Source organism: Esox lucius, chromosome 24 (genome assembly GCF_011004845.1).
Source record: "Esox lucius isolate fEsoLuc1 chromosome 24, fEsoLuc1.pri, whole genome shotgun sequence".
NCBI lineage: Eukaryota > Metazoa > Chordata > Actinopteri > Esociformes > Esocidae > Esox > Esox lucius.
The window spans coordinates 3,100,960-3,128,102 of record NC_047592.1 but is presented as its reverse complement, the minus strand read 5'-3'; the positions used below and the strand labels follow the sequence as shown (position 1 = coordinate 3,128,102).

Genomic DNA, 27,143 nt, shown 5'->3' with positions numbered 1-27,143 from the left:
TTTTAGGGGCGCTGAGCAAGGCACGTTGAAAAGACGAATACACCCATGCAATCAAATACACCCAGATGATTAATATACAGTATATATATAAGCAGTTAGGGTTAACTGACTTGATCAAGGACAATTTCCCTTTCAAGCTCAGGGTTTTGATTTGGCAATTTAGGGTACTGATCAGACAGTAGGCTACATTCTGCCCTACTGCTGTTTTATTGTCTGTCAGCATACATTTTATTGGCGACATTTATTTCCAAGGCGAACTTCTGATTCGACTAATGTTTCTTATGATAGGCCTAATGTTCACAACACGCGTTATTCATTTCTCAAGGAAAACACGTTTAGTTGAAAATCGTTTAGTCAAACAGTTTTATTGAGCAAATTCAAGCAGATACCTATCCTTTTTGTTTAGATTTCATGAATTGTTTTAGCCTAATAGAAACTGTCTGCACAAATGTCTTTGATATACGGAATAAAACATTTGCGTCCTGTCAGAAATGGTTAATAAATTATAAAAACCTCTGCTAAAACCTCTGGTCTTGTTAGCAACATAAATACTTCCGGGTAACGATAGTTAAAAAAAAAACCACTCACTGTGTCAAAGTAAAAGTTCTCACTTAATGTTACAATTTAAAAAAACATGATTGCAGTATATTCAGTACTACAATGAACTATGCTTCATATCTCTTCATACTGAGGAGTAACTAGTTCAAATGTTCGGATTCAAAACATGTTTAAACGTCCAAAGAAAAGACAAATGTAGCACAGTGAAACATTATCCAAGCTTTCAAGGGGCGGTTAGATTGTAATGACCCAAAGCGTTGGGCCAGTAGGCGAACCGAATCTGTTTTGGTAGAACCAAAACGCAGAAGTGTTTTGGCCTTCCAGGACCGGATTTGAATAGCACTACCCTACAGTACATAGTGACATTAAACAGAGATGCAAAAAGTAATTTCTGCCCATTCCTTAAACTGATATGAAAGGTAATTCAAATGTTACTATTTTTTGATCAGGGATACACTAGGCAATCTGACACTTTATTATCTGGCGCAATGTCTTTCATATTCAGTGTCCGTCTTTCAGAAAATAGTAACAGTTCCTCACTGAGCAGCCTAAACATGGGCAACGCGAATTATCTAAAAAAAAATTTGTTATCGTAAATAATATTACTTTGTTGAAATGTCACAGTTTTTAACATTAAGATTTTGTTGTATTTGTTACTGATTTAATGTACTGGTTGGTTAAACTGTTGATAATCCTGTATGCAATCTATTGGCAACCCGTGGTATCAGTGTATGCAGTTCTCGCTGCACGTTTCAATGAAAACATCCCAGCTGCGCTAAAAGCAGCCTGCAAAGCACTTGAGTCTAACCAAAAAAATATCCGGAGCTGAATCCTTGAAAGCCAATGTAGTTTCACAGGGCAGGAAAATAATAATATAGACACGCTGACTTGCTATTGAAGGTTTAGTATCGGAACATCCTCCACCCTGGGAGCTCTGACTAACTGTCTCTTGTCAACTAACGTGCTCTGCTAATAAACGTTTTGGCTTACCACCGCCATCTCTTGGTCGGAGTAAGAACCTATAACAGCCAGGGTCTGGTGACGCCTCTGGCTGCTGTCTACAAGAAGCTTGAAACTGTCCGAAAAAGCTAGCATTGCTAATTTATTATAACAGTAGTGGACACGACAGTAGATAAATGTCTGGGTTGTTTGGCTTCTCACGGCATCTGTTTTGACGGCGATAAGAAAATAAATGGGTTAGGGCACAGATAAGCATGACTGAGTTGCGCTAACAAGCAACGTCGCGTTTTGTTCCAAATAAAATCTATCGGTTTGGAAAACTATATACTGTGCAAGAGTCATTGCGAGTGAACACTGTGCAACTAATTTTATAATACTTAAAATATTTTTTTGTGTGTAAAACATTGATAAATATTTACAGAATAAAACAATATTGAAACACTATTAAAACAATATTGTAATTTAACATAAACATGAAAGCATAAAATAAATTCACTCTGTGTCAAACCTTCCATGAATTCCTCCCTGATTCTGAGGTTAAGATCCAGTTGTCCAAGTGAACATGAAAGGTCACTCGCCAAATTTACTCAGAGGACTCTCTAAAATGCCTTCAAGAGGCAATGTCCCAAATCGAAAATGTTTGTACTTGCAGCATGTCTGTGTTGAAGTACTGTTCTAATGAATATGATCTGTTCTTCTATCTGGTGGTCAACTGAATGACATAAAATGTCCATCTCATCCCTGTAAATCAACTGTGCAAGGAAAGCAGACTTTAGCCGTGTCTACTTTAAGTGTCTACTTTTCCGTAGGTGCCCTCTGGAGGGCGATATGGTTTAGGGAAGGTCTTCAGCTGGATGCTGTTGAAGGCATACTTCCTGCTCCCAATGTTCTTCTCAACATTCTCCAACCTACAACCCTCCCTAGAGACAACCCACAGAACCAAACAGAACATCAAATAGGAATAAACGGTTATTACACACACACCGCACACACACACACACACACACACACACACGCACACACACACACACACACACACACACACACACACACACACACACACTGCTCAGTCTAAAAGACAAACCAACCACACATTCTGACAGAGGAAGAAAGAAAAGCAGGCACCAAACCAAAAGAACCACAGAGAACAACAGAAGAGTAGTCACTGTCAGGTTTAATAGCATTTTAATAAATGGTAGTGCAGGTGTTTTACTGGTATTTTAATATATGATACTACTGGTGTTTTATTGGTATTTTAAGTGATGGTACTGGTGATGTTGTATTGGCATTTTAAAAGATGGTACTGGGAGTCTTTTATTGGTATTTTAATAGATGTTTATGTTGGTGTTTTATTGGTATTTTAATAGATAGTACTGGGGCTGTTGTATTGGTATTTTAATAGATAGTACTGGGGCTGTTGTATTGGTATTTTAATAGATAGTACTGGGGCTGTTGTATTGGTATTTTAATAGATAGTACTGGGGCTGTTGTATTGGTATTTTAATAGATAGTACTGGGGCTGTTGTATTGGTATTTTAATAGATAGTACTGGGGCTGTTGTATTGGTATTTTAATAGATAGTACTGGGGCTGTTGTATTGGTATTTTAATAGATAGTACTGGGGCTGTTGTATTGGTATTTTAATAGATAGTACTGGGGCTGTTGTATTGGTATTTTAATAGATAGCACTGGGGCTGTTGTATTGGTATTTTAATAGATAGTACTGGGGCTGTTGTATTGGTATTTTAATAGATAGTACTGGGGCTGTTGTATTGGTATTTTAATAGATAGTACTGGGGCTGTTGTATTGGTATTTTAATAGATAGTACTGGGGCTGTTGTATTGGTATTTTAATAGATAGTACTGGGGCTGTTGTATTGGTATTTTAATAGATAGTACTGGGGCTGTTGTATTGGTATTTTAATAGATAGTACTGGGGCTGTTGTATTGGTATTTTAATAGATAGTACTGGGGCTGTTGTATTGGTATTTTAATAGATAGTACTGGGGCTGTTGTATTGGTATTTTAATATATGGTCCTGTTGCTGTTTTATTGGTATATTAATAGATGGTCCTGTTGGTGTTTTATTGGTATTTTAATGGATGGTCCTGTTGGTGTTTTATTGGTATATTAATAGATGGTCCTGTTGGTGTTTTATTGGTATATTAATAGATGGTCCTGTTGGTGTTTTATTGGTATTTTAATGGATGGTACTGATAATGTTTATTGATATTTTAATAGCCCCTCCATGAACTGCCACCTTAACGTGGTGGAGTAGTGGAGGGGTTTGAGTACCCGAGTGACCCTAGGAGCTATGTTGTCTGGGTCTATATGCCCCTGGTAGGGTCTCCCAAGGCAAACAGGTCCTAGGCGACATGTCAGACTAAGAGCGGTTCAAAACCCTTTAATGATGAGAAAAATCTTGAGGTCCGTGACGTCGCCCGGTATGGTGCCCAATTTACCCCAGTGAACGAGAGGGTCGTTTCCCTCGCCTGCGGGTCAGGGATAGGTCTCTCACTGTTGTTTGTGCCTACGGGACGAACGGCAGTGCAGAGTACCCAACCTTCTTGGAGTCTCTGGGAGGGGTGCTGGAAAGTGCTCCGACTGGGGACTCTATCGTTCTACTGGGGGACTTCAACGCCCACGTGGTCAACGACAGTGACACCTGGAGGGGCGTGATTGGGAGGAACGGCCCCCCTGATCTGAACCCGAGTGGTGTTCAGTTATTGGACTTCTGTGCTAGTCACAGTTTGTCCATAACGAACACCATGTTCAAGTATAAGGGTGTCCATCATTGCACGTGGCACCAGGACACCCTAGGCCGTAGGTCGATGATCGACTTTGTTGTCGTTTCATCTGACCTGCGGCCGTATGTCTTGGACACTCGGGTGAAGAGAGGGGCGGAGCTGTCAACTGATCACCACCTGGTGGTGAGTTGGATCCGATGGCGGGGGAGGAAGCTGGACAGACTCGGCAGGCCCAAGCTGTAAGGGTCTGCTGGGAACGTCTGGCCGAGTCTCCTGTCAGAGAGATCTTTAACTCCCACCTCCGGCAGAGCTTCGACTGGATCCCGAGGGAGGCTGGAGATATTGAGTCCGAGTGGACCATGTTCTCCACCGCCATTGTCGAAGCGGCCACTCGGAGCTGTGGCCGTAAGGTCTCCGGTGCCTGTCGAGGCGGCAATCCCCGAACCCGGTGGTGGACACCGGAAGTAAGGGATGCCGTCAAGCTGAAGAAGGAGTCCAATCAGGCCTGGTTGGCTTGTGGGACTCCTGACGCAGCTGACGGGTACCGACAGGCCAAGCGGATGGCAGCCCGGGTGGTTGTGTAGGCAAAAACTCAGGCCTGGGAGGAGTTTGGTGAGGCCATGGAGAAGGACTATCAGCTGGCCTCGAAGAGATTCTGGCAAACCGTCCGGCGCCTCAGAAGAGGGAAACAGTGCCCTACCAACGCTGTTTACAGTAGAGGTGGGCAGCTGTTGACCTCAACTGGGGATGTTGTCGGGCGGTGGAAGGAGTACTTCGAGGATCTCCTCAATCCTCGTCCATCACCCGGGCTGAAGTCACAGAGGTAGTCAAGAAACTCCTCGGTGGCAAGGCACCAGGGGTGGATGAGATCCGCCCTGAGTACCTCAAGTCTCTGGGTGTTGTGGGGCTGTCTTGATTGACACGCCTGTGCAACATTGTGTGGCGGTCGGGGACAGTGCCTCTGGGATGGCAGACCGGGGTGGTGGTCCCTCTTTTTAAGAAGGGGGACCGGAGGGTGTGTTCCAACTATAGGGGGATCACACTTCTCAGCCTCCCCGGGAAAGTATATGCCAGGGTACTGGAGAGGAGAATACGGCCGATAGTAGAACCTTGGATTCAGGAGGAACAGTGTGGTTTTCGTCCGGGCCGTGGAACATTGGACCAGCTCTATACCCTCTACGGGGTGCTGGAGGGTTCATGGGAGTTTGCCCAACCAATCCAAATGTGTTTTGTGGATTTGGAGAAGGCATTCGACTGTGTCCCTCGTGGCATCCTGTGGAGAGTGCTTCGGGAATATGGGGTCCTGGGTCCTTTGCTAAGGGCTGTCAGGTCCCTGTACGACCGAAGCAGGAGCTTGGTCCGCATTGCCGGCAGTAAGTCAGACTTGTTCCCAGTGCATGTTGGACTCCGGCAGGGCTTCCCTTTGTCGCCGGTTCTGTTCGTAATTTTTATGGACAGAATTTCTAGGCGCAGCCAGGGGCCGGAGGGTGTCAGGTTTGGGGACCACACGATTTCGTCTCTGCTCTCTGCAGATGATGTTGTCGTGTTGGCCCCTTCAAGCCAGGACCTTCAGCATGCACTGGGACGGTTTGCAGCCGAGTGTGAAGCAGTGGGGATGAGAATCAGTACCTCCAAATCCGAGGCCATGGTCCTCAGTCGGAAAAGGGTGGCTTGCCCACTTCAGGTTGGTGGAGAGTGCCTGCCTCAAGTGGAGGAGTTTAAGTATCTAGGGGTCGATGTATCGGTCTGTCGTGGTGAAGAAAGAGCTGAGCCGCAAGGCGAAGCTCTCGATTTACCGGTCAATCTACGTTCCTACTCTCACCTATGGTCATGAGCTTTGGGTCATGACCGAAAGGACAAGATCCCGGATACAGGTGGCCGAAATGAGCTTTCTCCGCAGGGTGGCTGGGCGATCCCTTAGAGATAGGGTGAGAAGCTCGGTCACCCAGGAGGAGCTCAGAGTAGAGCCGCTGCTCCTCCACATCGAGAGGGGTCAGCTGAGGTGGCTTGGGCATCTGTTTTGGATGGAGACCCCGGGGGAGACCCCGGGGAAGACCTAGGACCCGCTGGAGGGACTATGTCTCCCGGCTGGCTTGGGAACGCCTCGGTGTCCCCCCGGAAGAGCTGGAGGAAGTGTCTGGGGAGAGGGAAGTCTGGGCATCTCTGCTTAGACTGCTGCCCCCACGACCCAGCCCCGGATAAGCAGAAGAAAATGATGATGATGATATTTTAATAGATATTACTGGGGGTGTTTTATTGGTATTTTAATAGATGGTCCTGTTGGTGTTTTATTGGTATTTTATTAGATGGTAATGGTGGTGTTTATTGGTATTTTAATAGATGGTCCTGTTGGTGTTTTATTGGTATTTTATTAGATGGTAATGGTGGTGTTTATTGGTATTTTATTAGATGGTAATGGGGGTGCTTTATTGGTAATTGCCCATTAGAACTACCATGCTCAGTATAAGCCATATAACCAGGAGGTGAGAGGTCACCAGGAGCAGAGCCACAGGATAGAAATGTCTGGCTGGGACTGTTGTAGGCTTCTGGTCCCCCATACAACCAGACCGTAACCCCCCTCCTTCTCTGTGTGGAGCCCAGCACCCCAATATCTGACCCTGCTGAAGGCGGAAACTGGGGTTGTAGAAAACAAGACAAAAAAACAAAGGGAAGTGACAACAAAGAGAGAGACAGAGGGAGAAAAGGGTGGAATGGCAGAAGTAAAGAAGAGAGAGAGAGAAGGAGAGAGAAGTGGGGCAGATAGAGAGAGAGAGAGAGAGGAAGATAGAGTGGAAAGGAGGGCAAAGAAAATCCATTATAGTGGTTAGTTAGAGAGAAAATAAAAACAGAAGGATGTCATTATAGCTTTAAATACAGAGGAGAGGAGGGTGTTGGGTGGGCGGAATGGGAGGTGAAGGGAGGATTGGGAGGAGAAGGGAGGATTGGGAGGAGAAGGGAGGAATGGGAGGTGAAGGGAGGAATGGGAGGTGAAGGGAGGAATGGGAGGTGAAGGGAGGAATGGGAGGTGAAGGGAGGATTGGGAGGTGAAGGGAGGATTGGGAGGAGAAGGGATAGAGGTAGATGTGAGGGAGGGACAAAAGGAAAGTATCTTAGCAGGTGGAAAGTTAGTGAAATGTAAAGGGATGATTGAAAGTATAACAAACTCAACACACACAACTGGCCTTCTCACTCACACTCACACACGCACACATCCCTACCTCCTCATACAGTCCAGCGCTTTATTGAAAAGTTCAGCGTTGAGTGTGTGTTCTTCTCTTAGCAACGTACACTGTTCTAGAGTCACAGACATGGACGTTCTGTCTTTAGCACTCTTACAGCTGGTCAGTCTGATCCCATTCAGCCTTCTACAGATCTACAGACAGACACAGTATTCAGCCTTCTACAAACAGACAGACAGGCAGACAGACAGAGAGAGTATTCAGCCTTCTAAAGACAGACAGTATTCAGCCTTCTACAGATCTACAGACAGACAGATAGAGACAGACATTATTCAGCCTTCTACAAACAGACAGACAGACAGAGACAGTATTCCGCTTTCTACAGACAGACAGTCAGACATACAGACGGTCAGACAGACAGACAGTCTTACGGACGCTGCGAGCCACAGGACCTCAACGTTCTTCCTCTTCTTCATCTCCAGAGACTGATCCAGAGAGGTCAGCAGGTCATCCACGGTGGACTGAGACAGGGATGACGGCAGGGCTGGAACAGAGACACAGGAAGGAACTGTTCATTCAGCTAGAGACCATGTCCATGTCAGGGTCAAGTGGAACCAAGACTTACTCAGGTTGGGGAGTTTCTCTCTCAGGGTGTACACTTACTCAGGTTGGGGAGTTTCTCTCTCAGGGTGCTGTAGTAGGACTTCAACATCTCACAGCTCCTCTGGTTGATCCGCTCCTGCAGAGAGCTATCTCCAAACCTGGACAGACAGACAAAGGGGTACAACTAGGCTGTCAGATGTGTCCTACCATATCTTCAACCTACTACTCTATCAATACGGGTCAATTGTACTAGAAGAGGAAGACAGAAGAAGAGAGAGGAAGAAGAAGGAAAGAGATACAAAAAGCCAGGGGAAGTGAGATACCAATCCAGATGGCATTGGGAAGTTGTCAAACCTCGACCAACCCAATTTATAAAAACTGTTGTGAGAAAAACTACAAACGCAGGTGTGGTCTCTTTCCAAAATGTGAGGGAAAGCCAATGACAATGCAAACATAACAACAGCAAAATTATATGGCCTTTTTTTCAACGGTGTGTGTGTGTGTGTGTGTACCTCTCTGCTAGACTTTGTTGCTGGTTGATGCCAATGTTGAACAGCAGAGGGTGAACTCTTAATCCCCGCCCATCTCTCAGTTCCCCTGGTAACAACAGGTATGTTTCTGATGGCAATGGAACCTCCACACAGAAACCACCCCTAGTGGCAGAGAGAGAGAGAGAGAGTGAGTTTAATTCATTTTTATTGGTAAAGAGTGCTATATTGTTGTGTGTGTGTGTGTGTGTGTTTGTGTGTGTTACCGTTGTCCAGAGACAGTAGGTAGCAGGTCTGCTGGCTGCTCTGATTTGGCTTCTGTGATTCTGAAGGAGATTCTTTTCAGGTCAGACACACCCACCTCCATATCCTCCAACATGCCAATCTCATCACCTAAAACACACACACACACACACACATACAACACACATAGACGCACAAACAAAGACATTCCGAAAGATTATGAGGCAGAGAGAAAGTAATACAGTAATTTCTGGTTTGTTTCTCTCACCTCTTTCTCTACAGAGCATTTTGACTATGCTTTCTCCAAATGTTGTATTATAGACATCATTTATAATTTATTATATTTTTGTCTACACACAATACCACGAAGTGAAATCAAGTTTGTGCCCATATACTGAAATAATACCTGAAATATCTCATATACTTAAGTACACAGGCCCTTTATTCACTACTTAGTAGTCATACCTTTTGCCTCAATCTTTGCCACGATCACTAACTTTGAGTCTCTTAGGTTTGTCTGAATTTGGGCAATTTCTTCCATTCTTCTTTGTAGATCCTCTCAAGCTCTGTCAGATTGGACGGGGAGTATCAGCAGGCTGCAATCTTTATGTCTCCCCAGAGATGTTAAATTGGGTTCAGGTCCGGGCTTGGGCCAGTCAATGACATTCCCATACTTTACTTAAAGTCAGTCCAGTGTTTTCTTAGCTGTGTGCTCTGGGTTGTTGTCATGCTGAAGGATGAATCTTTATCCTAGTCTGAGGTCCTGTGTGCTTTAGATCAGGTTTTTTTCAAGGACCTCTGTATTTTGCCCTGCTGCTGAGAAGTATCCCCATAGCATGATGCTCCCACCACCAATCTTCACCACAGGGATGATTATTAGCCAAGTGAAAAGCGGCATCTCTTTTTTACCAGGTGCTTCACATTCATGCCAAATAGTTAAGTGTGGTACCTTTAATAGACAGGTGTGTGCCTTTCAAAATCATGTCCAGTTAATTGAACTTGCCAGAGGTAGACTCCAATCAAGTTGTAGAGACTCTACATCTTGACTGACTAAAGAACGCAGGAAGCATTTCGCTTTGCCCTAATGGGGTGTTGTGTGTAGCTCTGGAAAAAATTAAGAGACCATCGCAACTTTTTATTCCTTTCCAAAAATGTTGAAAAGGAAAGTTTTGAGTGAGGAACAGAAGCGTTCAATTTGCAGTGGTCTCTTAATTTTAACCCTTCTTTTCTTCACTCAAAACCTTTCTTTTTGACTTTTTTGGAAAGGAAAGAAAAAGGTGCAGTAGTCTCTTAATTGTTTCCAGAGCTGTATATTTAATCAATTGTAAATGAAGTCACAACATTTTTTGAGAAAGTCAAAGGGTGTAAATAATTGTGTGTGAATGTGTGTTTGTGTCTCTGCTGCTGTTATTCACCATAGGTGCTGAGAAGTCCTTCAAACTGAGCGACGAGCCCCACCTCACACAGTTGGAGGAGAAAGGGTTTATCCTCCACGCCGGCGTAGATCCGCAGGGCAAACCCACACACCACCGCGCACAGCTGGGGAGGCCAGCGGTTATCCAATGGTTAAAGGAAGAACGAAACAAACATCTTCACCATGATTTTTATCCGCAGGGGCAGTCACACAGCATCAACACACAGTCACACAGAAGTCACACAGCAGCAACACAGCATCAACACACAGTCACACAGAAGTCACACAGCAGCAACACAACATCAACACACAGTCACACAGAAGTCACACAGCAGCAACACAGCATCAACACACAGTCACACAGAAGTTACACAGCAGCAACACACAGTCACACAGAAGTCACACAGCAGCAACACAACATCAACACAGTCACACAGAAGTCACACAGCAGCAACACAGCATCAACACACAGTCACACAGTAGCAACACAGCATCAACACACCAGCAACACAGCAGTCACACAGCAGCAACACAGCAGTAAAACTGCATCAACACAGCAGTCACACAGCATCAACACAGCAGCAACTCAGCTGTCACACAGCAGTTACACAGTAGCAACACAGCAATCACACAGCATGAACACACAGTCACACAGCAGCAACACAGCTGTCACACAGTAGCAACACAGCAGTCACACAGCAGCAACAAAGCAGCAACACAGCAGTCACACAGCAGCAACAAAGCAGCAACACAGCAGTCACACAGCAGCAACAAAGCAGCAACACAGCAGTCACACAGCAGTCACACAGCAGCAACACAGCAGTCACACAGCAGCAACACATCAGCAACACACAGTCACACAGCAGCAACACAGCAGTCACACAGCATCAACACAGCTGTCACACAGAAGCAACACACAGTCCCACAGCTGTCACACTGCCCTACTTACCGCCTGGCTAAAGACGGCATCTCGTCTGTGCGTCACGGCCAGGCCCTGAGAAGCTTGTGTTGCTGCCCCCTGCAGGAGAACGAATGTCATGGCGCTGCGGGCCCGGTCCACAGCCTCGCACACACATTCCCTCAGCGTGATCACCAGGGGGAGCAGGTGCTCGTGCCACGGAGAGGGGTCTGGGGGTTGAACGGCACAGGAGAGACATTATTGGATTACCAGGTGAGGGCTAGACAACCAGGTGAAAGCTAGACAACCAGGTGAGGGCTAGACAACCAGGTGAGGGCTAGACAACCAGGTGAAAGCTAGACAACCAGGTGAGGGCTAGATAACCAGGTGAGGGCTAGACAACCAGGTGAAAGCTAGACAACCAGGTGAGGGCTAGACAACCAGGTGAGGGCTAGACAACCAGGTGAAAGCTAGACAACCAGGTGAGGGCTAGACAACAAGGTGAGGGCTAGACAACCAGGTGAGGGCTTGACAACCAGGTGAGGGCTAGACAACCAGGTAAAAGCTAGACAACCAGGTGAGGGCTAGACAACCAGGTGAGGGCTTGACAACCAGATGAGGGCTAGACAACCAGGTGAGGGCTAGACAACCAGGTGAGGGCTTGACAACCAGGTGAGGGCTTGACAACCAGGTGAGGGCTTGACAACCAGGTGAGGGCTTGACAACCAGGTGAGGGCTTGACAACCAGGTGAGGGCTTGACAAACAGGTGAGGGCTTGACAACCAGGTGAGGGCTAGACAACCAGGTGAGGGTGATCCCTTAATCAGTCAAGAACAAGAGAGGAGTAAAAATGCAAAACATCCTCAGGAACCAAGATTCTCCAGGAACCAAGACCCTCCAGGAACCAAGACCCCCAGGAACCAAGACTCTCCAGGAACCAAGACCCTCCAGGAACCAAGACCCTCCAGGAACCAAGACCCCCCAGGAACCAAGACTCTCCAGGAACCAAGACCCTCCAGGAACCAAGACCCCCCAGGAACCAAGACTCTCCAGGAACTAAGTTATACACTGATTTTAAATGAGAACAGCCTTACCTGCGGGGGTGATTAGAACATCATTCCGAGTCTGTGAGGTCAATTCTTGTTTCCTGTTCTCTTTCTTTTGCAGCCGGTCCACCATGGCAATGATGCAGTTCAGACTCATAGCAACATTAGCCCAGACCCTGTCCTACACACACACACACACACACACACACACACAAACACACATTAGCCCAGACCCTGTCCTACACACACACAAACACACACACATATTAGCCCAGACCCTGTCCTACACACACACACACACACACATTAACCCAGACCCTGTCCTACACACACACAAACACACACATTAACCCAGACCCTGTCCTACACACACACAAACACACACACACACACACACACACACATTAACCCAGACCCTGTCCTACACACACACAAACACACACACATATTAGCCCAGACCCTGTCCTACACACACACACACACACACACACACATAAACCCAGACCCTGTCCTACACACACACACACACACACATTAGCCCAGACCCAGTCCTACACACACACACACACACACACACACATACAATTTCAGTCCGGTACTATTGGAACCTTTAAAGCAGAACACCTGGTCTTTCTCTTACCCACTCATCCTCATTGTAGGTTGAGTGTTGAGGTAGGGAGTCCTGGCGGCGCAGTGACGAATATAATCCATCCTGATTGGTCGACAGGGGCTGGTGACCCGGCCCATTGCTGTGGGTGGCGTGGGCATGTTCATCGCTGAGGAGGTAGGCAGGCCTTGCCTTGTGGAGGGCTAATAGGGCGCTCTTTACCAACTCATCTTTCAAAGCATGAACCATCTGTTCTGTCTGCACAGGGGTGACATAGCAGCGTCATAAAACAGTCTTAAGCCCTTCACAAATGACAATTAAGACAAAGAATCATAACGCTTATATTGGCACCCCCAAATTGGCACCCTTACATTGGCACCCTTACATTGGCAACCTTACATTGGCACCCTTACATTGGCACCCTTACATTGGCACCCCCATATTGGCACCCTGTCATTGGCACCCCCATATTGGCACCCTTACATTGGCACCCTGTCATTGGCACCCCCATATTGGCACCCCCATATTGGCACCCTTACATTGGCACCCTGTCATTGGCACCCTTACATTGGCACCCCCATATTGGCATCCTTACATTCGCACATTTTCAGTCTGTACAGTGTCTGTGTTTTGGTAAACAGCTGAAGGACTGGCTGGGTGAAGTGTCACCACGCCTGAAATCAGTGACTCTAAAGAGAGAAGAACATTAAGCCAACTCAGACAACTAAAAGATGATTCAGACTACTGACCCCAGGATTACCCAGCCAAAAGGGATGATTCAGACTACTGACCCCAGGATTACCCAGCCAAAAGGGATGATTCAGACTACTGACCCCAGGATTACCCAGCCAAAAGGGATGATTCAGACTACTGACCCAAGGATTACCCAGCCAAAAGGGTTGATTCAGACTACTGACCCCAGGATTAGCCAGCCAAAAGGGTTGATTCAGACTACTGACCCCAGGATTAGCCAGCCAAAAGGGATGATTCAGACTACTGACGCCAGGATTACCCAGCCAAAAGGGATGATTCAGACTACTGACCCCAGGATAACCCAGCCAAAAGGGATGATTCAGACTACTGACCCCAGGATTACCCAGCCAAAAGGGATGATTCAGACTACTGACCCCAGGATTACCCAGTCAAAAGGGATGATTCAAACTACTGACCCCAGGATAACCCAGCCAAAAGGGATGATTCAGACTACTGAACCCAGGATTACCCAGTCAGAAGGGATGATTAAGACTTTGACCCCAGGATTACCCAGTCAAAAGGGATGACTCAGACTACTGACCCCAGGATTACACAGTCAGAAGGGATGACTCAGACTACTGAACCCAGGATTACCCAATCAAAAGGGATGATTAAGATTTTGACCCCAGGATTACCAGTCAGTGGGTTTGTGCTTCTTTCTTCTCACGCACAATTAAATGTACGTCTGGATACATGGGTATCGATTGCAAAACAGGTACCGCCACATTGATAGGTTCAGTATGTGATGATAAAACATCCCCAAACACATAATAAAAGTCTGTAGTGGAGAACACATTGCCAGCACAGAAAGACAATCCTGGACTACGGCTAAAATCACCCATGAGTACCCATGTTCTTGTAGTGCGCATGTGTGTGTTTGTAGTGTGTGTGTGTGCGTGTGTTTGTAGTGTGTGTGTGTGTGTGTTTGTAGTGTGTGAGTGTTTGCATGTGTCTCACCCGGTGTGCTAGTTTGGTTAGTGTCTCCTGTACTCTTTGGGGGCTGACCTCCAGCGCAGCCTGCAGCAGCTCCTCAGCTAGCCCAGATATGAGAGGCTGAAGCTGGGTAACACTGCTCAGGATCTCCCTGGCTCTGGAGCTCTGATCCGAAGAATAGAAGATGGAACGATACACGGGACTGCTACTTGGGGGGGAGGATGTAATGAAAAAGACAGAGTGAAAGAGAGATGATAACAAAAATAGACAAGTTTGAACAATGGTTCTACTAATGTTAATCTCCATGGAATAATAATCTTTATAGAAAAGGTCTTAATTCAACCAGGGGAAAGGATTAATCAGATATATACACACCTTCAGCGTACGCACACACAAATACAGGACACACACACACACAAATACAGGACACACACACACACACAAATACAGGACACACACACAAATACAGGACACACACACACAAACACAGGACTCACACACCAGTACAGGACTCACACACACACACACCTCTTCTTATCAGAGTCTGGTTTGTTGAGTAGTCTCTGTAGGCCACCATGTTTGAACCCCTGGTAATGATCAGAAGGGGCACCCACTGTCACCACATCATACCAAGCTACTGGGAAGAAAGGGAGAGGGAGAGAGAGGGAGAGACAGGGATAGAGAGAGAGGGAGAGAGAGGGAGAGAGAGGGAGAGAGAGGGAGAGACAGGGAGAGAGAGAGGGAGAGAAAGAGAGAGGGTGAGAGTCAAGGTGTGTTTAGTTGTACTTAACTTCCCCAGAGTAGGAAACATAGCTTCGTACCTGTGGTTCGAGGGCAGGTTACCTGCATCCTCTGTGTGTGGAGGTTGACAGGTATGAACTCTAGATGTCGGTCGGTTTTATTACAGCTGGATTTAAAGGAGGCAGAAGACCCTAAAATATAAAGATGGTGCTAATTCATACATTCAAATTAATATGAAAGTATTTGTATATACCTGCTGAGTGTTTAACAAAATGATAGAACTCTGTAGAGTCTTGGATTAACTCTGTCAAGTCTTGGATTAACTCTATCAAGTCTTGGATTAACTCTGTCAAGTCTTGGATTAACTCTGTCAAGTCTTGGATTAACTCTGTCAAGTCTAAGATTAACTCTGTCAAATCTTAGACGGTTTAACATCATCCTGACGGTTTAACAACATGCTGACGGTTTAACAACATCCTGACGGTTTAACATCATCCTGACGGTTTAACAACATGCTGACGGTTTAACAACATCCTGACGGTTTAACAACATGCTGACGGTTTAACAACATGCTGACGGTTTAACAAACTCCTGACGGTTTAACAAACTCCTGACGGTTTAACAACATCCTGACGGTTTAACAACATCCTGACGGTTTAACAACATCCTGACGGTTTAACAACATCCTGAGGTTTTAACAACATCCTGAGGTTTTAACATTTTCTCACCGGTCAATTTGTTGAGTTCCGTGAGAGTTTCCTTGTAGGTGCTGATCAGGTGACTATAGTGAGCAATGACATCACTCCTTAGCACCTCCCAGTGGGGTGAAAGGTCACCTAGGTCACGGAGCTCCTGGATCCTGATGATACATGGAACAGTATAAAAAGAGAAAGAGAAAGAAAGAAGACAGAGCCACGAGAGAGTGAAATTTACAATCAGAGAAGAGAGACAGATAAAAATACACATTTATGTTTTACTTCTCTCTTAATGTTATCAAAATGAAATCCCCATCTGGAAGTCTCAGAATGAGTTTCAATTAAAGGAAAAAATAACTAAGTGATTCAATTCCTGCATCTGGTAACGGCATGAACCAAAATGGTGACGTTGGAATGGGTATGTGTCGGTACCACGGGGTCAGTCTTAGAGCCATTATGGACATCTCTCTGTGTTTTCTGTGCAACCTGAGATCGTTTGAGCCGTGATGGTGGGCCAGTCTCACCTCCTCCTGTCCTCCTGAATGTAACAGGAGAGAAGCTGCTTGGGCAGGCTGGAGGTCAGAGGGCTGTCGCTCATCTGTTCCCTCACCAGCATCCAGCGGCTCGACTCTGTCTGGAACCTGTACACCTTACACACTGGGCTCCGGAATACTAATCAGATGACACACACGTTACACACACGTTACACACACACAGGGTTGGTAAAGACCGGTGAGAGGACACACACAGAATTTAAAAACCAGAGATGACACCAAACCAGAGATAATATTCTTCCAATACACACACACAGATCACTATGTTTCCCATGTATGTTAATGAATGGTTATCAGGGGGCGGACCTGCTCTCATCAGGGTATGTTAATAATGAATGGTTGTCAGGGGGCGGACCTGCTCTCATCAGGGTATGTTAATAATGAATGGTTGTCAGGGGGCGGACCTGCTCTCATCAGGGTATGTTAATAATGAATGGTTGTCAGGGGGCGGACCTGCTCTCATCAGGGTATGTTAATAATGAATGGTTGTCAGGGGGCGGACCTGCTCTCATCTGGGTATGTTAATAATGAATGGTTGTCAGGGGGCGGACCTGCTCTCATCTGGGTATGTTAATAATGAATGGTTGTCAGGGGGCGGACCTGCTCTCATCACGGTATGTTAATGAATGGTTGTCAGGGGGCGGACCTGCTCTCATCTGGGTATGTTAATAATGAATGGTTGTCAGGGGGCGGACCTGCTCTCATCACGGTATGTTAATGAATGGTTGTCAGGGGGCGGACCTGCTCTCATCATGGGGCTGTTGTCTCTGTCGTGCATCGATCCATGTAGGGTGTCACACAGGAGAGAATCCTGCAGACACAGAAACACATTACACACACACTCATAGAACATACAAAATTACACACACACACATATACACACCAAGGTTATAATCGTTAATGAAAACGAACGAAAAAACAAACTAGGTGGGAAAAAACATTGTCGTTAACTGAAATAAAAATAAAAACGAGGCATTACAAAAAAACGATAACTAACTAAAACAGTAATGTGTGGTTGACAAAACTAACTAAAATAAAATTATAGAGTAAATGTTTTCGTCTTGTCTTTGTCTTTCCTTTTTCTTTCCCATTGCAAATTGAAATTGTTCAATTTGCAATGGTCACTTAATTTTAACCCTTCTGTTCCTCACTCAAAACCTTCCTTTCCGACTTTTTTGGAAAGGAAAGAAAAAGGTGCAGTGGTCTCTTAATATTTTCCAGAGCAGTACATAGACTGACAGACATACATACATAGACTGACAGACAGATATAGACTGACAGACATACATAGACTGACAGACATACATAGACTGACAGACAGATATAGACTGACAGACATACATAGACTGACAGACATACATAGACTGACAGACAGATATAGACTGACAGACAGACAGACAGACAGAGACTGACAGACAGACAGAGACAGACAGACAGACAGACAGGCAGTCTCTGTTTCTCTCTACCATGTGTCCTGGATTGCCTGAAGTGGTGTCATCTCTCTCTCCGTTCTCCATGTCTCTGACCTGCAGTTGATCCACCTCTCTTACTTCAATCACTCCTTCCACCGACCTGAGAGGCGGAGAAAGAGGGAGGGTTTAAAGAGGGGTAGAGAGAGAGAGAGGGTTTAAAGAGGGTAGAGAGACGTAGGGTTTAAAGAGGGTAGAGAGGTAGGGTTTAAAGAGGGTAGAGAGACGTAGGGTTTAAAGAGGGTAGAGAGACGTAGGGTTTAAAGAGGGTAGAGAGAGAGAGGGTTTAAAGAGGGTAGAGAGACATAGGATTTAAAGAGGGTAGAGAGGTAGGGTTTAAAGGGGGGTAGAGAGAGAGGTTTTAAAGAGGGTAGAGAGACGTAGGGTTTAAAGAGGGTAGAGAGGTAGGGTTTAAAGAGGGGTAGAGAGACGTAGGGTTTAAAGAGGGGTAGAGAGACGTAGGGTTTAAAGAGGGTAGAAAGAGAGAGGGTTTAAAGAGGGTAGAGAGATGTAGGGTTTAAAGAGGGTAGAGAGAGAGAGGGTTTAAAGAGGGTAGAGAGGTAGGGTTTAAAGGAGGGTAGAGAGAGAGGGTTTAAAGAGGGTAGAGAGAGAGAGGGTTTAAAGAGGGTAGAGAGGTAGGATTTAAAGAGGGTAGAGAGAGGGTTTAAAGAGGGTAGAGAGACGTAGAGTTTAAAGAGGGTAGAGAGGTAGGGTTTAAAGAGGGTAGAGAGACGTAGGGTTTAAAGAGGGTAGAGAGACGTAGGGTTTAAAGAGGGTAGAGAGAGAGAGGGTTTAAAGAGGGTAGAGAGACATAGGGTTTAAAGAGGGTAGAGAGGTAGGGTTTAAAGGGGGGTAGAGAGAGAGGGTTTAAAGAGGGTAGAGAGACGTAGGGTTTAAAGAGGGTAGAGAGACGTAGGGTTTAAAAAGGGGTAGAGAGACGTAGGGTTTAAAGAGGGTAGAGAGAGAGAGGTTTTAAGAGGGTAGAGAGACGTAGGGTTTAAAGAGGGTAGAGAGAGAGGGTTTAAAGAGGGTAGAGAGACGTAGGGTTTAAAGAGGGTAGAGAGGTAGGGTTTAAAGAGGGGTAGAGAGACGTAGGGTTTAAAGATGGTAGAGAGAGGGTTTAAAGAGTGTAGAGAGGTAGGGTTTAAAGAGTGTAGAGAGGTAGGGTTTAAAGAGGGTAGAGAGATGTAGGGTTTAAAGAGGGTACAGAGACGTAGGGTTTAAAGAGGGTAGAGAGACATAGGGTTTAAAGAGGGTGGAGAGACATAGGGTTTAAAGAGGGTAGAGAGACGTAGGGTTTAAAGAGGGGTAGAGAGACGTAGGGTTTAAAGAGGGTAGAGAGACGTAGTGTTTAAAGAGGGTAGAGAGGTAGGGTTTAAAGAGGGGTAGAGAGAGAGAGGGTTTAAAGAGGGGGTAAAGAGACGTAGGGTTTAAAGAGGGTAGAGAGATGTAGGGTTTAAAGAGGGGTAGAGAGACGTAGGGTTTAAAGAGGGTAGAGAGACGTAGGGTTTAAAGAGGGTAGAGAGATGTAGGGTTTAAAGGGGGGTAGAGAGACGTAGGGTTTAAAGAGGGGTAGAGAGACGTAGGGTTTAAAGAGGGTAGAGAGACGTAGTGTTTAAAGAGGGTAGAGAGGTAGGGTTTAAAGAGGGGTAGAGAGAGAGAGGGTTTAAAGAGGGTAGAGAGACGTAGGGTTTAAAGAGGGTAGAGAGATGTAGGGTTTAAAGGGGGGTAGAGAGACGTAGGGTTTAAAGAGGGTAGAGAGTGACCACTCTGAAAAAGTACATAACATCAATAGCAATACTTTGCTGTGACACAAGGTTTTCTATTGCTTCTAACTCTATTTCACATTTCGGGAATAAAAGCATAAAACAATTGTTTATAGAACAGGATCCTCCTTTTCAAGTTAATTATTTGTCTGTTTCATTCATTGTGGTTCTGTATTCTCCTATCCAACACAGGTGAAATCCAGAAGGCTAACATTTATAAAACTGGGCCTAGAAGACCCAGTATTACCTGTGAAGCAATGCATGTCTCTGACAGACCCTGGGATCGAACCTGTCTATAGACTCCCACGCTAGAACGTTCCGCTGAAAGTTAAAACATGTTGACAGCGCTCTTGTCAACCTCTCTGGATGGGGAAATGAAAGAGGAACAGTTTGGCTCATAGGCATGAACATATACTGGGCTGAGATTGTCCCCTCCCACTTCCCTGTAAAGACCCATCTCTAGTAGCCATAGTGACCCTGAGTTAGGTATAGGAGTTCTAGCCAAGAGGAAACAGGAATGCAGAACATAAACTGTGTCAGGTCAGGTTAACTAAGTCAGGCTTAAGGTTAATGTTAATTCAAATTGAAATTAGTCAGACTTAAAGGTGTGTGTTGAAATCGAGGGAGAGTTGGGTCTCCTTAGTCTTGAGGAGATCTCTTTTAGAGTAGGAGGTGTAGCCTAGAAAACCCCTCTAAAAAGACAGGTGGAAATAAGGGTGGGGGGGGGCTAGAGAGGAGGAGGTCAGGGTCCCAGGAAGGGAGAGAAAGGGGGAGGGAAGAGAGGAGGAGGTCAGGGTCCCAGGAAGGGACAGAGAGGGGGAGGGAGGAGAGGAGGAGGTCAGGGTCCCAGGAAGAAACAGAGAGGGGGAGGGAGGAGAGGAGGAGGTCAGGGTCCCAGGAAGGGAGAGAGAGGGAAGAGAGGAGGAGGTCAGGGTCCCAGGAAGGGAGAGAGAGGGAAGAGAGGAGGAGGTCAGGGTCCCAGGAAGGGAGAGAGAGGGAAGAGAGGAGGAGGTCAGGGTCCCAGGATGAGACAGAGAGGGACATTTAATTTCACTAAAACATTTGTCAACATTCTCATCTTAGTAAATGAACATCGCTCTTACATAAAGAGCTTACAGTTTTCCACAACAATATCACCACTACAATCACCTTCATTACAATCTCTTAACAGTAAAACCTCCTTTGGTCAACACTGTACTGGTATAAAGTAGTGTACTATATAGGGAATAGGGTGTCATCTCTCCATAGGGTCCTGGTCTAAAGTAGTGTACTATATAGGGAATAGGGTGTCATCTCTCCATAGGGTCCTGGTCTAAAGTAGTGTACTATATAGGGAATAGGGTGTCATCTCTCCATAGGGTCCTGGTATAAAGTAGTGTACTATATAGGGAATAGGGTGTCATCTCTCCATAGGGTCCTGGTATAAAGTAGTGTACTATATAGGGAATAGGGTGTCATCTCTCCAAAGGGTCCTGGTCTAAAGTAGTGTACTATATATGGAATAGGGTGTTATCTCTCCATAAGGTCCTGGTCTAAAGTAGTGTACTATATAGGGAATAGGGTGTCATCTCTCCATAGGGGCCTGGTATAAAGTAGTGTACTATATAGGGAATAGAGTGTCATCTCTCCATAGGGTCCTGGTATAAAGTAGTGTACTATATAGGGAATAGGGTGTCATCTCTCCATATAGTCCTGGTATAAAGTAGTGTACTATATAGGGAATAGGGTGTTATCTGTTGGTTGACATTAACTTAATAGAATCTAGCAGAAACCATCATGTTGTTAGGTCGTCATGTTCTGACCGTCATGTTGTTAGGTCGTCATGTTCTGACCGTCATGTTGTTAGGTCGTCATGTTCTGACCGTCATGTTGTTAGGTCGTCATGTTCTGACCGTCATGTTGTTAGGTCATCATGTTCTGACCATCATGTTGTTAGGTCATCATGTTCTGACCGTCATGTTGTTAGGTCGTCATGTTCTGACCGTCATGTTGTTAGGTCATCATGTTCTGACCGTCATGTTGTTAGGTCATCATGTTCTGACCGTCATGTTGTTATGTCGTCATGTTCTGACCGTCATGTTGTTAGGTCATCATGTTCTGACCGTCATGTTTTTATGTCGTCATGTTCTGACCGTCATGTTTTTATGTCGTCATGTTCTGACCGTCATGTTTTTATGTCGTCATGTTCTGACCGTCATGTTGTTAGGTCATCATGTTCTGACCATCATGTTGTTAGGTCATCATGTTCTGACCTTCATGTTGTTAGGTCGTCATGTTCTGACCGTCATGTTTTTATGTCGTCATGTTCTGACCATCATGTTTTTATGTCGTCATGTTCTGACCGTCATGTTGTTAGGTCATCATGTTCTGACCATCATGTTGTTAGGTCATCATGTTCTGACCGTCATGTTGTTTTGTCACCATGTTCCAACACGACCGTCATGCTGTTAGGTCTTCATATTCCAAAAAGCTCTCAGCAACAGAATTAGAATCACTCTGTTGCTATGACGATAATCATCGGAAAAGCTCAGGGGATTACCTTGATACACACACACACACACATACACACACTCAGACACAAATGCACACAAACACACGTACACTAACAATGCTTGTGGGGACCCCGATATAAAATCCTGTTTTCCCTAGCCCTAACCTTTCACCCTCAACTTAACCATAACTCCAAAAAGTTACCATAATCCTATCCATATCGCTAACCCACATGGTCCTGTGTAGCTCTGTTGATTTCTACTGCTGGTGATGATGAATGGTTCTGGGTTCGATTCTCACAGAAGATAAATGCACTCATTACTAAACGTTGCAAAAACTATGCTAAGAGGGTTTACTGTCTTTGGTCCCCACAAGTATAGTTATACCTGTATACACACACACAAACACACACACACACACATCAGTGGGAGGAAGAAACAGGGTTTGGATTAAAGTCTAATCCCCATCGAATCTGGAGCAGAATGCATGGTCGGAACTCACAACACACACCGGCAAGAACACAAACAGGAGCAACACACACAAATTTTAGTTTTAACTAACTCTAAACCTAAACCGTAAACTGAAAATATTTATCTTAATTGTGTCCCTAAGCTTAAGTCGTCCTCATTTTACCATCCTTAAAGGGATTTTCGGTCGTCACAACTATACTAAAACGCACACGCACACAATGAATGAAGAAAAACACACCAGACTCCGTGAGTAAAAAAGACGATGAAGACTGAAAACATACTATGATAACTGCCATGGCAACGGAGGTGGGGAGCAGTCCAACAGGATGACAACAATCACAGAAGCGTCCTTTACATGCCCGACAACATTCTCACCTGTCCTCAGTGTGCACGTTTCCGCAAGAACGTGCATTTGATACTGTATGTGAGCATGTTTGGGTCTGTGCGTGTGATTCTGCACTTGACAGGACACATGAGCGCATTTGAGCATGCATGTCTGCTCCAGCACAGCATCATGGGTTGTTGTGAAACAGACACATACTGCTCACCAGAAATGCGTACCGTGTACATGGAAACAAAACCTTTTCATGTACATGACATGATTTCCTTCAGGTGTGCCAAGTAAGTCATGTGATTGGTTGACGACGCATTTCAACGAGGAAGAGGGCAGAGCTTGAACATTAGACCCTGTTCTTGAATTATGTCCTAAAATTAAACCTTACCAGGAAGAGGGCAGAGCTTGAACATTAGACCCTGTTCTTAAATTATGTCCTAACATTAAACCTTACCAGGAAGAGGGCAGCACTTGAACATTAGACCTTGTTCTTAAATTATGTCCTAACATTAAACCTTACCAGGAAGAGGGCAGCGCTTGAACATTAGACCTTGTTCTTAAATTATGTCCTAACATTAAACCTTACCAGGAAGAGGGCAGCGCTTGAACATTAGACCTTGTTCTTAAATTATGTCCTAACATTAAACCTTACCAGGAAGAGGGCAGCGCTTGAACATTAGACCTTGTTCTTAAATTATGTCCTAACATTAAACCTTACCAGGAAGAGGGCAGCGCTTGAACATTAGACCTTGTTCTTAAATTATGTCCTAACATTAAACCTTACCAGGAAGAGGGCAGCGCTTGAACATTAGACCTTGTTCTTAAATTATGTCCTAACATTAAACCTTACCAGGAAGAGGGCAGCGCTTGAACATTAGACCTTGTTCTTAAATTATGTCCTAACATTAAACCTTACCAGGAAGAGGGCAGCGCTTGAACATTAGACCTTGTTCTTAAATTATGTCCTAACATTAAACCTTACCAGGAAGAGGGCAGCGCTTGAACATTAGACCTTGTTCTTAAATTATGTCCTAACATTAAACCTTACCAGGAAGAGGGCAGCGCTTGAACATTAGACCTTGTTCTTAAATTATGTCCTAACATTAAACATTATCCAACATTTATTGTTATTTTCTTCCGTCAGTGCTGATCGGAGGAAATTGTGTCCTGTACAGGAAGAACGGTGCCTTTTCAGTGTGAATGTCACAACTTTCTAAACAGGAAAACGTGTCTCTTTCACAAAAGCCTATTGCACGGTGTTGGTGTGCTCACCTGTCCAGCGGTAGGAGACAGATCCTGGGGCAGACAGATGCAGTTGACACGGGCCATGCCCTAGACAAACATCTACCTCGGCCTGGTGCTACAGCTGGGTAACGGAGCCCACAGATTAGATTCAGTAATCGCTTCTACAGAACTCTGTCCACAGATTACCCTTCTGCAGAACAGACGAAGGTGCTTTGGCGGATAAACTTTGAGTAGCCTCAACAAAATGTCTCGTGTCCACCAGCACAGGTTCCAAATGGAAGGCGTGTCAGGCTTCCGGTTCCAGCCCGTTCCACGGGTTCCAAGTGGAAGGCGTGTCAGGCTTCCGGTTCCAGCCCGTTCCACGGGTTCCAAATGGAAGGCGTGTCAGGCTTCCGGTTCCAGCCCGTTCCACGGGTTCCAAATGGAAGGCGTGTCAGGCTTCCGGTTCCAGTCCGTTCCACGGGTTCCAAGTGGAAGGCACTTGACAGCCTTGAAGTTCCGGTCCGTTCCACAGGTACGAAAGAGGCTTCAAAACTAGAAGTCCCTCTTTAAATCGATGCCTCTCTCTGCAAACTGAAGCTCCAAAACGTCAACACTGCCAGTAACATCCCGTCCTCCAACCGTCACCAGTGGATCCTGTGTGCCTTCATGTCCTGTTTGAACTCCCTGCGCAGGGGAAGCAATCTGATATTTGATGGTTTAGTGTTGCACTTTTTTGCTCTCACAGCACCCCCGCCCCTGTCCTCGCCCTCTGGAGAGGATTAACCACTAACAGCCCCAATGGATCCTGGGACATTTTCTGATTAGAGGGCCAGCGGTGACCAATAGTGATGGAGCACAGTCTCTCCGTTAAAGAAAGGCAGATGTGGATGCATGATGTAGACATGATCTAAAGACATCACGCTCTCCGTCAGAACCTTCTGCAGTTCCGTAACCCTTCCACTCTGAGAGTGCGTCTGAGAGTGCTTTAAATCAGGCAGCTATTCTCCCAATCGCTTCTAAATAGTGTGTGACCTATTTACCTCCAGCTGATGTTAAATCTCTCCCTGTCTTTTTCTTCCTGTCTCTCTCTCTTCCCCCTTTCTCTCTTTTGCCCCATATTTTTATTATAGCTTTTTGTTAATATTACTGTCTACCTGCTTTGGCAACGTGAACAAATGTTTCCCATGTCCATGCCCTTTAAATCAACACATTAATAACAGGCCACTGCACTGACAAAGAGGAGGAAAAAGAGAGAAATACAGGAATACGTTTCATGTTATTATGTATGATCTCCAGTGTAGCCAGTGCAGAAGTCTCCACTGGGTTTTCCACATTTCCCTATGATCTCCAGTGTAGCCAGTGCAGACGTCTCCACTGGGTTTTCCACATTCTCCTATGATCTCCCGTCTAGCCAGTGCAGAAATCTCCACTGGGTTTTCCACATTCTCCTATGATCTCCCGTCTAGCCAGTGCAGAAGTCTCCACTGGGTTTTCCACATTCCCCTATGATCTCCAGTGTAGCCAGTGCAGACGTCTCCACTGGGTTTTCCACAATCCTCTCAGACGCCCTGCAGTATCCGGCTGCAGAGTCCGGAAGTGTCTGATCCCGTTGGTTAACCCTTGAGAGTAAGCTTTTCTCACAGCCGCTAACAAGGCTTCACCTCACCTGAACTAGTGTACTACACACGCGCACACACACACACAAGTAGATCTTTCTCAACCTCTCCGCTCATCATTCTAAGTTCATGTGTACATTTGGGGGCCTCACATGTACCCACAAACAAGCCAGAAATCTCTAGAAATGTAGATTTTCATCTCAAGGTTATTATTGTTAATGATACAATTGGGATTGTATGTTTATCTACTACCAGTTAAGGTTAGTTCCAGTCCACCCAAAGCCTCCCCCTCTTTCAAAGCTGCGCGCAGGACCCCCAGACAGATCCCAGAAGATCCGAGTTCACACTGATTCTGCCTCCTTTCTCTCTGTTTCAACACATTGTACAGCTACTCACAATTGTTTTACCTGTTAACACAGGCGCAACATTAGCACGAGAACCTCTTGTTAGCAATACAACAGCGCCGCTTATTGTTCGTAGTAAGTCGCACTAGCCTTCATTCCGTGGTCAACAAGCAGAAGGATGACATTAAAGGAAAAGCCTTTTGTCGGTCTGAGGGCCTTATGCACTGCAACCTTACCATAATATCCCTCTCTCTGTTGTTCTTAGCGGACTATTTTTGCTGACAGTCCGATCACGTCCTGCATAGACCTTCTCCCTCACGCGGGAAATAGTCGCTCTTATGTTTTTCCTTACATATCGCAGTAATGGCCGAGCGTCACGGTCACCGAATGTGCGCTTTCGACCACAATGTCCCACCATGTAAAGACGGCTGTCCCATAGATCTAAAAGCAGATGTAACTTTAGTCACCATTCTTTCTGAAACACCAGCCAGTTGAACCGTCTTTGTGACATAAGCTCCAGCCATCCCTGTCCGAATAATGAACCCTCTTTCAAAGCCACTTAGCACCTTTCCTCGTTTTTTTAGGCCTACATGCCCCCAGAGCATGGTCGTATCTTAATTGTTAAAGCACCTAGTTTCGTTAGGTTACTCCACCTATTTATTCCGGTGTTTCCTTTAATTTCTCAAATGTCTGCGTATCATGTTCACTAAACAAAACTTAAAAACACAGTGGTAACTAATACATATCGAAGACGTGCAATCGAGAAAAGTGCAAAATATCAAGTGATATGACACAACTAACTGACAATTTAATTAGTTGCCTACACAGCGCAATTTTGTTGTTTGTGAGATTTTCTATGATCCGCAAACTAACTGAAATACTTAAAACGTATTATATATGTCAATCGAAGGGTAAACTCACTCCAATAAATCCTAGAGGAAATTTCCGAAAAACCGCATTCACAACTTTCTGCTTGGACGGGAAATCACAACTGAGGTTCCGCGGAAG

At 45.4% G+C, this 27,143-nt stretch overlaps 1 protein-coding gene across 6 annotated transcripts; it reads right to left on the bottom strand.

The window, feature by feature from the left end:
* Positions 1-349: 349 nt before the first annotated feature.
* Positions 350-27,143, bottom strand: LOC105031512 (type II inositol 3,4-bisphosphate 4-phosphatase). 6 transcript variants are annotated; one of them, XM_034290462.1, is made up of 19 exons: positions 24,221-24,300; positions 19,902-20,016; positions 17,886-17,991; positions 17,161-17,230; positions 16,390-16,537; positions 15,899-16,029; positions 15,251-15,361; positions 14,958-15,063; positions 14,454-14,634; positions 12,777-13,001; positions 12,185-12,317; positions 11,142-11,320; positions 10,194-10,317; positions 8,802-8,928; positions 8,560-8,700; positions 8,108-8,205; positions 7,876-7,988; positions 7,484-7,638; positions 6,444-6,899 (listed from the first exon to the last, which is right to left on the bottom strand). In XM_034290462.1, exons 3-19 carry the CDS (start codon positions 17,934-17,936, stop codon positions 6,692-6,694), a joined length of 2,301 nt encoding a protein of 766 aa, XP_034146353.1. In that variant the 5' UTR covers positions 17,937-17,991; positions 19,902-20,016; positions 24,221-24,300; the 3' UTR covers positions 6,444-6,691. The 6 variants fall into 6 exon arrangements, with proteins under 6 accessions (XP_028973308.1, XP_034146353.1, XP_034146350.1 ...); XM_029117475.2 differs by lacking the exons at positions 6,444-6,899; positions 19,902-20,016; positions 24,221-24,300 and adding exons at positions 350-2,438; positions 26,372-26,999; XM_034290459.1 differs by lacking the exons at positions 19,902-20,016; positions 24,221-24,300 and adding an exon at positions 27,057-27,143.